This window comes from Papaver somniferum, chromosome 3, assembly GCF_003573695.1.
Source record: "Papaver somniferum cultivar HN1 chromosome 3, ASM357369v1, whole genome shotgun sequence".
In the NCBI taxonomy this organism is placed as follows: domain Eukaryota; kingdom Viridiplantae; phylum Streptophyta; class Magnoliopsida; order Ranunculales; family Papaveraceae; genus Papaver; species Papaver somniferum.
This window is the reverse complement of record NC_039360.1, coordinates 38,621,323-38,630,555: the sequence shown is the minus strand read 5'-3', so window position 1 is coordinate 38,630,555 and position 9,233 is coordinate 38,621,323. Positions and strand designations below refer to the sequence as shown.

Sequence of the window (9,233 nt, the reverse complement as noted above, 5' to 3'; positions counted from 1 at the left end):
CACCGACCAATTCTGAGCATCAGATCGAATCAAACCTATTAAAAATTACAACGTGTTGTTTAGACAGCATTTAGGAACAACTCTTGTAGCTAGATGCATATGTGGCATCTAGCTGGACGATAAAACAAAAGAAAATATGAAAACGTTGAATGTTGACTCTGGTAATTTATTAGAAGTGATTGGGTCCAAGAACGTAGCTCAGTGGTATCCCATCAACTCCAGTAAAGAGGAAGTCAGGAGTTCGATCCCCACTGTAGTAGAGGTTTGTATTTAAATTAGTTGTATAGAGGGGTTTGGCGGGGTTGGGGCTAGCAGTGGGGCTAGTCCAACTGACTGGATTTGGGTAGGGGACTGGGTCCGGCTTTAGCCTATCAAAAAAAAAAATTTATTAGAAGTGATTACTTTATTTTCAGAATGAGATCTGGGTGTATTCGATTAGGATTTATATAAATATTTAACAATCCTAAAAACTCTAGGTATTCAATTAGGATATATAAGGAATCATAAAATATCCATGATATTCAAATAGGATTTATTTAGATTCCATATATATCTTAGGTATTCAATTCATTTAAGATTTCTTAGGATAGTTAAGGCCCAAGATATATATGGATTCATATGGACATTTGTAGTTAAAATATGTGTTTTATTATCACATATCAATCTCAACTCAAACCACATGAGTTCCATAGATTCTTATGGACAATTTATTATCCTTTTGGTTATATTTTATTTTTCACAACTTGTTATGTTTTTCCACCACCGCCACCCATCACCACCGCTACCAACCACTACCACCACCAAATCCTACAACCAACACCATCACCACCAACAGCAACCACCATTGACCACCAACACCTACCACCAATAGCCACCATCGCCCACCACCAACCACCATCACCCCCACCAATAGCCACCACCAACAACCATCACCCCCAACAAAAACGACCACTGACCGCGAGCACCCACCACAACACAACCACCACCAACCAACACCACCTCCAACAATTACCACCTCCACCCACCACCGCCACCACATACACCAAGCAGCACCACCACCAACACTTATTGATGGTCTTCTTTTGAAAAGGAAGCATGATAATATTTTTTGTCAATTATATTACGATTTGATAGTCCAGTTTAGTTTTTATTAATCTGAAATAATCCTAGTTCAATCCATTATAATCCAAATTATATATTCTTAAGAATATTTCAGATTCTTCTAAGAAACATTATAAATCCACTAAATTAAGGTAAATTAATATCTAATTTTATCCATATAAATCTTGATTCAATACACCCTTGTTACTCTCTCTTTGATTTCCCAATCAAACTTAACTTTGTCTTCGTTCTTACGTCTGCAAAATCCCTAATCCAATCTAAGAAATTTCATTAGGTATTTCGAATAACTAATGTAACAACGAAGTCCTTCAAAACCCATATTTTATAGTCAAGAACAACAATTCCTTCTGAATACTCCTTCAAGAGACTAACCAATTATGATTAATAATGCGGGGTTTGATTGTTGTCGGGTTTCTTTAACTACATTACAAAAACCCAAATTGATTTACGGCAAATTTTGATTTGGAAACAACATTGAAATAGGAGGTGGAATAAGAACTAGTTAAAGTGGGTTGTATTAAGGTTTACTAAAGTTAAGGATTTGAACTTTATTTGGTGTAATTGATTTTTTTTGAGCTTGTGAAACGATGCTATATATATTGCTTCAAGAAAGACGCAACTGACATGTTTTCCCACATATATAGAAACTGATATGAGCTTAAGATGATACGAAAATCAAGGGCTTGTTCACATTTATACCTGAGCTGGTAAGTATGCTACTGTCATGAAGGAGGTTTCCAACTTCAATTTCTGGATTTCCAAACAATCAAAAACCACAACAAGAATAATTTACACTGTCTGAAACTCGACATTTGCAAGAGAAAGAGAAGAATGTCAACAAGTCAAATTTGTAGTCCACCTAGATGCCACCTAGGCAGTTGTCCACAAAGGCTAGCAATAGAAGCTGTTCAAAAACAGAGATGATACACATATCAGAAGTAGTGCATCCTGATGTGCACCGCAATCAGATCCAAGGGCTATTAGGACAGTTCTGGAGGAGATTCGCAGGGGGTGGGGTTAAGGGTGGGTGCACCACCTTTTCTTTCTCTCACACCAAACATCATGGTGCATTACTTCAGTACACCAAATATTTCTGGTTTAAAAATAAAAATTAATGGGCACGGAATGTAGAGGTATATCTTATTTTCCAACCAATCGAAAATGATGGTTTTACAATGGAAAATATGGAATGAGGATGACATGCGGTTTTTAAGCGCAACTCTGCGCGGAGTGAGGAATGGCATCGGTATCGTTGATTCTCCTTTTTTTTTTTTTTCGGTATCGTTGACCTCTCCGGGAAAAACACTTTTCCGATCCAAACGGGCACTCACTCCTAACAATCTACTTACCATTTCAAAAGTGCGGGCGAACATTCCAAGACTTGCCACTTCAGAGATTTTTTGGACCTTTATCTTTCCTCAGTTTCTCTGCAAACAAAACCTAGAAAGTACCTCTGCAATCATCTTCTTCTCCGAGTTTACGATGCTTCCATTCGCGCCAATTGCTTGAACTCAGAAGATACGATTCTTACTTTTTTCACCGATTCCAATTTCGACTCTGTATTTCCTCAGTTATCTCAGGTATGTATACACCTAGAATCCTTAATCAGGCATAATTTCATTTGGAATTGATCTTGTTCTAATCATGTCTTCATTCTAATTGTTGTAACAGTGAAGGAAGTATTTTTTTTTTTTTTTTTTGGTTGTAATTTGTTTTGAGTATAGATATTGATTGTTGTTGGGATTGTGTCATTGTTGGAGATGAAAACTAGGACTCCATTAATTGTTTCTATTGCGTAATACGGATGGTATCTGTGAAGTCAACTATCCAAGGTCCGTCTGCTGCCAATTAAGCAACTGGATTAGTTAACATTTTTTTCGAATTTCAATTGCTTGTTGGCAGGCAGTTGGATTTTGTTCTAGTAAATGACTTTGATACATTTTGGCGGATATAGAGAAGGAGATGAGCGTGGATGATACTGTAAAGGAACTGGGTTGTGGCTGCACACTCAACACTACCCACTGCAAAAGGCATCTTATCTCTTTTCTTACCTCTCACTGAGGTCACAATATTCAACTTTCTGTTCTGCTGTTGGTGTAAGTACATTTGCTGTTGGTATTAGTTAACATGGAATGTCGATGTTCTTGTATATGTGATGGAAAACCTTGACCATGACCACAAGGGCTTCTACTTTCCCTAGCGAGGATTCATTTTCTTTTTTCATGTCTTTTTAGGGGAGGTCATGCCAGGTGTTGGTTCTATAATGTCTACTACAGGTGGATTTGGTAAAGTTGTAATCGTGGCATCAATATTGAGCGCAAATTGTAGCAGGATCCCTTCCCTCTTCATGCCATATGAGGGGCTGCGTGGAGCAATGCTGAAGGCAAGATATCTTTTCTAAGATATGCTGTGTCCGCGTCGCCTGAAATTTTCACGTTTGTGCACTCCGCCAGACAGCTGGTATGGTGTCATGTATCACTGAGTCATAGACCTCGATATTCTTTATATTTTTCGGATTCATTTGATTGCTGGTCTGTTGTTCAGGTGTACCCCGATGCAACTCATGGTCATAAGCTCTCAACTGGAATGAAAATCAGTCTTGGTTTTGTCTTGACCTGTTGGATGTTTTATGCCAACTCGCTGAGATGGGCCATGCTGGCTCGGTCCGAGATCAATGCTCGGGGACCCACTGCAACACTTTCCTGAAGTCTAGCTGTGTGGATTATCCCAGACTAATGTATGGTTTTCCTTTTCTACACCTTTGATCGTCTAATTTGTTGATGCTTGATATTTGATAACATTTAGTTTGTCATTGTAGACAGCTTATAACTTAATCCAATATGAAATTCTTTCCAGTGTTCTCATTCCAACAAGTCATGCATTGCGGTTCAGCATGTGTATATCTGATTATCTGTTACCTTCAGATGTTTGTATTTGGGCGAAGGCGCTCGGGCAGTTTGTGCTTGTTTGGTGGAGTGGCCTCAGTATTGCAATCATATCCTGCAAATTTCTCAATTTACGTGCAACCCATTTACATTCATCGAGCGTGCTCTTGCCACGATCTCATCCAGGCACTCTGAATCAAATGGAGGCATCATTGACCCTATGGATCAGCACCAAGGACCAAATCCGGTTCCCTTCAAAAACATGGAGGTACTACCTTTTGTTCATCTATATCTCCATCACCGAACTCTTTAGCAGTTTCTTGAAACGTAAGCTTTATCTAGCATTAAAACTAAAAGAACTGCTACAGAGTTTGCGATATCTCTTCTGCGGACCTTAGTCACCCAGGAATCCGGAATCAGTGTCTCTGAGCCCCACCCCCCACCCCCCCCCCCCCCCCCCCCCCCCCCCCCCCCCCCCCCCCCCCCCCTCCTCCCTCCTCATGAGGCACTGGGAAAGTGTTAGGATGCATGTTGTTAGTGTATTTATAATTGGATGGAATTTTATATTGACAAATTGATGGTGTTCATTTTATTCACTTGCGGTGTTAGTTTTACCATAATTCAGTTATCTGGAATCATCTCCTGAATCTTTACCCGCAGCTTCTTGAGATTGCCGGAATGCCTCTGCTGATGTCCCTGCTTCTCCAAAATATATAATTAGCAAGGACGAGAAAGGGAAGCAGTCCAGAGACACAAAGGTTTTCCCTATGGGTGTTTTTTATCTTGCTAATTTCAATCGCCTTCAAATAACTCCAGTTTTTATAGTTCTTGACTACATTTCTGTTTCCACAGGCTCCCTCTATTTATTCACCTGTAAGGGATGAGGAACCTATGGCAGCAGATCCTCTTGGCTTCCATGAGCAGGTAAAATTAAAATTTTCTTTGCTGCATATATTTCATGCTTATGTTTGTAATGCTTTTAGGCCACTTTATACTTAAGAACCTTCACTGCTTTATGTTGTTCGCTTACTAATTTACTATATATTTAATTTGACTATGATGCGACTTGCTAGGTGTTCCTTGTTTTGTTGTCTCTTTTTTAAGCTTTTGGTCGTATGTTCCTCTTATTTCCTTTCTTCTGTAATGATTCCATCTTATTACGTCATTCACTCAAGTTTTGTATACATTTCAATATTTTTATCTTTGTCCAATAAGTTATATTTCTGCTTATACTTAGTGATGAGGATTGTAGAAATATCTATATACTGTAGCTTTCTCTTAGAGTATCGAGTTCCACAAACTCAAATATAATCAGCTAGATTTTTCAATCCAAGTGTGGGTTTCTTTTTAGTTTTGTGGCACTAACTAATCGAATTTGGTTATCAGCAGATTCTGACAGCAATCACAAATACCTTCCAGCATTGTAGCCTCTTAAAGTACATTGGTTTTGGTTACGATTTCATAACTAATCTTTTTCCTTGATCTTTATTTGGTATATGGTCATTTGACACAAAATACTAAATGGTCAAATACCTTGATATTTCAAGCTCGTTCTACCTGATTTTCACTGATATTTTTGCATAAATTGCTAGTTACAAGCCAATTTGCTTAATAGCTTTGCGTGGCTGGAGCTGGTGAGTCAGAGGAGTTTTATACCAAGATTGTTTTATGGAAATTCCCAGAAGACTTGACCTTATGGAGACGTACTTGACAAATGCTGAGATTGGAGAACCTGTAAGCTTATTTTTCTTGAATCATTCAGTAAGTTGCATGCTTATCTGTTCAGTTTGCGGGTGTAAAATTATCTACTATTCCGGACCACATGTGCAACGTTATACCCAACATTAACTCTTTTTTCGGATTCCTTGGAGCACGCATATACTTTTGGTTTGTGGGAATTTCCTGCTGAAATGCATTTGGCGCATGATTGTTATATATTTGCAGTTATGTGGACACTGCATCATAATCCTTGTTTTGGGCTTGGATTATTAAATAGGTCTTGATCAAGAGTCCTTACCAGCTTCGATCCCATTTGGCAATTTAGTAATCTCTTTGACAAAGTAACTTAACATCATCTTGCGGTCCAGACTTGTCCTTGTCAAGTGATTCTAAGTCAGCTTCCCACCTTGGACATTGCTTTCTTGAGTGATTCCAAAATCATTTTGCAATATTTCCTTCTTCTCGCTGAATCATAACTCAAGTTATGGTTCCTCTCCTTTTTAGCGAAAAACATCGTTGGCAAATTTCTCCGATGTTTTATTACGAAGAAAGTGGAGTGTTTTACAAGTGCTACAAACAAAGTTTGAGGTGTATAAGGATGTATGAGTGTCGACCTGGTGGCTAAATCCCCAAAATATGCGAATATTCCTCCCTTGCTCTAAAACATCTAGCTGTGGTGGTGACGCAAAATCAGAAGGAAGCAAGTGCATCCCTGTTATCAGAAGATTTATCTATCATCCTCGAAGGAACCAAATTACGCAACTCAATTAAACCTGTTGGTTCTGGACCAACTTTCTTTCAAATTCCTGGATTCTGTTTGCAAATCTCACTCCTGCCCGTGGGTGCAAACCCAAGACAGCACCATGACATCACTGTCCCAAGCAACATCATCTGTTTTCCTTCTTGTCCGTGTTCTCCGGAAACTTGCCAATTCCAAAACATCTACTCAAATGCATTCATAAAACATGCAAACAAAGCCAATTTGAATCCATGAGAATAATGGGAGTTGTAATCAAAGAAAAAATATATGCAATGTTCATAGGATACAGCCTAGAGGAGCACCACCACATAACTAGGAGGATCTCCACAATCAGCTAAGTTAGGTTGCTGCTGGAAGCCACACTTTACACGACACTAATGAAAAGTTATGTTTTCTTTTGTGTGGTTGATAGCCAAAAGAAAATCATCAAGTGGACCAATTATATACAATACAATATAAATAAATGAAATAAAATAAGTGGACAACAACCTTATGTCTTGTTTAATCATAGAACACAAAAAACGTTTGGGGTAAGTTGTTAACCTAAATTGCTTCTTGTTAAAGAGACATTAGCTGCATAATCCGTAGCCATTGGTGTCAATGAACCTTGCTGGTGACAGCTGAATAACATCAACTTAGAAGTCACGGAAATTCTAGATTCTTTTTACCAGAATATTTAACTAAGCGGATATGAAGATATCCACGTCCCAATTATCTGTAACTAATATAAGCGACATGGATTCACATATCATTTACACTTATGAAAGCATCCATGCCCAAGGTGTATATCCACATTTCCCATCTTTTTATCCTTCTTTTTTTTTTCTTTTTGATTTTTTTTATTATAAAACATCATATTTTTTTAATTATTTTTATCCCTTTTTTAATCATGTGTTATCAATTTTTTGCAATGATTCTAACAATTTCTTGTTCTTTCTCTTATGATTCGGGATCAGATATACTCTGGTATCCCGATAAAAACTTGAAGTGAAAAAGAAGACATTTGTTTGGATTTCAAATTGAATTCGGTTGTTGTGTGGTAGTTTTGGATTTTGGATACGAATTATCCACTTCAGTGTACACCCTTAATATAAACCTTTGTAGTTAATATCAGCCGAGATGGTCGAAATCTCATCCTTAACCGAAATGAGTCTCTCAACCATTGTGAGACGAGATATTAATTAGAAGCTCGTCGAATTAGTCTAATTATAATATCTTTATTAACTGTTTCGCTAAATAATGTGAAATTCGAAAACAAAATTTTCTGAAATTTCACTAAGAATCTCGCCGAGATAGAACTGTTAACACCTTCCGATCCCTGCCGAGATGAAACTGAAATCCGTAATTCACTCGCTGATCGGAACTAGTTTCGAATTGCTTTTTATTTAAACATCGAACCAAAAAATTAGCAAATTTGGTAAATTCAGGTGACTGAAGAAAAATACAAGCCATAACTCCAAGAATACATGAACAAGATAAAATGAGATGGAAACATCATCATTCGGGAAACTTCTCAGCCAAAAACATCTATAATTTCTTAATCAATCAAGTTCAAGATAACAATACCCCGATTGAATTCCCATGGGAAAAAAATTGGAAAATCGAGGTGATTCCAAGAATCAAATTATCTATTTGGAAATTAATTCAGAAAGCTCTTCTTACCTCTGCGCGAATTGGAGCCCATAACTCAGACATCAATCCTCACTGTCAGATGTGTGATTCCCAAGTTCAAGAAACGGGCAATCATCTTTTTAGATCATTCCCTTTCGCTAGAGCTGTCTGGTTTGGGTTCTCGCTTGACAGGATCATTTCGACAGGAGAAACTGACTTGATTGATCATTGGATTAAAGGGTGGATTTCGGAAAAAGAATCGGTTAACCTAGTGAAATAAATAGCCACCATTCTTTGGTTCATATAGAAATACAGATGCTCGGTAATCTTCGAGAAAATATCTTCTGACCCAATTAAACTGGTCGACCAGATAAACATATTTCTGCACTTTATACCCTCAAAAACAATTCAAAAGGGAATTAACGACCAAAAACTGAATCTGGTCAGTTATAAATGATCTGATTAAACACAGATTGGATAATATTATAGACGCTTCTTTTAAGAAAAAAGACATGTTTATGGGTTATGCTTTTATTCTTTACTCAGTGGACCACGAGTCATTTATGCACATTTCAGCGGGTTCGAAGAAGGCGTCATCGGCTCTTGATGCGGAATCGAGAACCTTGTTAAAGGCAGTTACTTGGTTAAAAGAAAAGATATTGTCAAGCGTTTCAATAGTCTCTGATTGCAAAGTACTAGTCGAAAATATCAAGAGGGTGAGCACAAGCTTCTCTTGGCCAGCCGAAAACACTCTACAAGAGACCAAGATAATTTTGAAAGATCTCCCTCAAGCTCAGGTAAAATTTATAATAAAGAAGCACAATTCAGCAGTAGATTACTTAGCTAAAGAAGTAAGGATAAAAAATCTCCCGCATATGTCTACCAAATTGCAACAAAAAATCCAGAAACCTAGCGTTCTCTCTAATGCTTTTGTTAAAACCGAAATTGCTAGTTAATAAAATTATTTTTTTAGCAACAAAATGTCGAGACAGCGTCAACCTAATGGGGCCACTGGATCTAAGCCGCCACATAGTGTGAACTCATTTTTGATATTTCGGCTTTCCTTTTTACATAAGTACCAACTTTTAACCGATATTTCTCAAAAAAGACATGAAAACATGACATCAGAATACCCC

General features: G+C 37.7%; 1 protein-coding gene across 4 annotated transcripts; it reads left to right on the top strand.

Annotated features, from left to right (window-relative positions):
• Positions 1-2,451: 2,451 nt before the first annotated feature.
• On the top strand, positions 2,452-5,851 carry LOC113355918. 4 transcript variants are annotated; one of them, XR_003362661.1, is made up of 8 exons: positions 2,452-2,702; positions 3,025-3,218; positions 3,357-3,582; positions 3,667-3,859; positions 3,979-4,275; positions 4,668-4,765; positions 4,860-4,931; positions 5,600-5,851. XR_003362661.1 is itself a non-coding variant. In XM_026598904.1 (8 exons), exons 4-8 carry the CDS (start codon positions 3,768-3,770, stop codon positions 5,643-5,645), a joined length of 486 nt encoding a protein of 161 aa, XP_026454689.1. In that variant the 5' UTR covers positions 2,452-2,702; positions 3,025-3,218; positions 3,357-3,582; positions 3,667-3,767; the 3' UTR covers positions 5,646-5,851. The 4 variants fall into 4 exon arrangements, 2 of the variants coding, with proteins under 2 accessions (XP_026454689.1, XP_026454688.1); XR_003362660.1 differs by having other exon boundaries at positions 5,397-5,851; XM_026598904.1 differs by lacking the exon at positions 4,668-4,765 and adding an exon at positions 5,397-5,443 and having other exon boundaries at positions 4,047-4,275.
• The last annotated feature ends 3,382 nt before the right edge of the window (positions 5,852-9,233 follow it).

What these genes read in the sequence shown, in the direction of transcription:
- LOC113355918 (XM_026598903.1), top strand. Translation starts at nt 3,768, where the DNA reads ATGGGCCATGCTGGCTCGGTCCGAGATCAATGCTCGGGGACCCACTGC. An exon ending in TTCCCTTCAAAAACATGGAG is followed by an intron (nt 4,276 to 4,859) that starts GTACTACCTTTT and finishes CTGTTTCCACAG; the next exon opens with GCTCCCTCTATTTATTCACC. An exon ending in CTCTTGGCTTCCATGAGCAG is followed by an intron (nt 4,932 to 5,393) that starts GTAAAATTAAAA and finishes TTTGGTTATCAG; the next exon opens with CAGATTCTGACAGCAATCAC.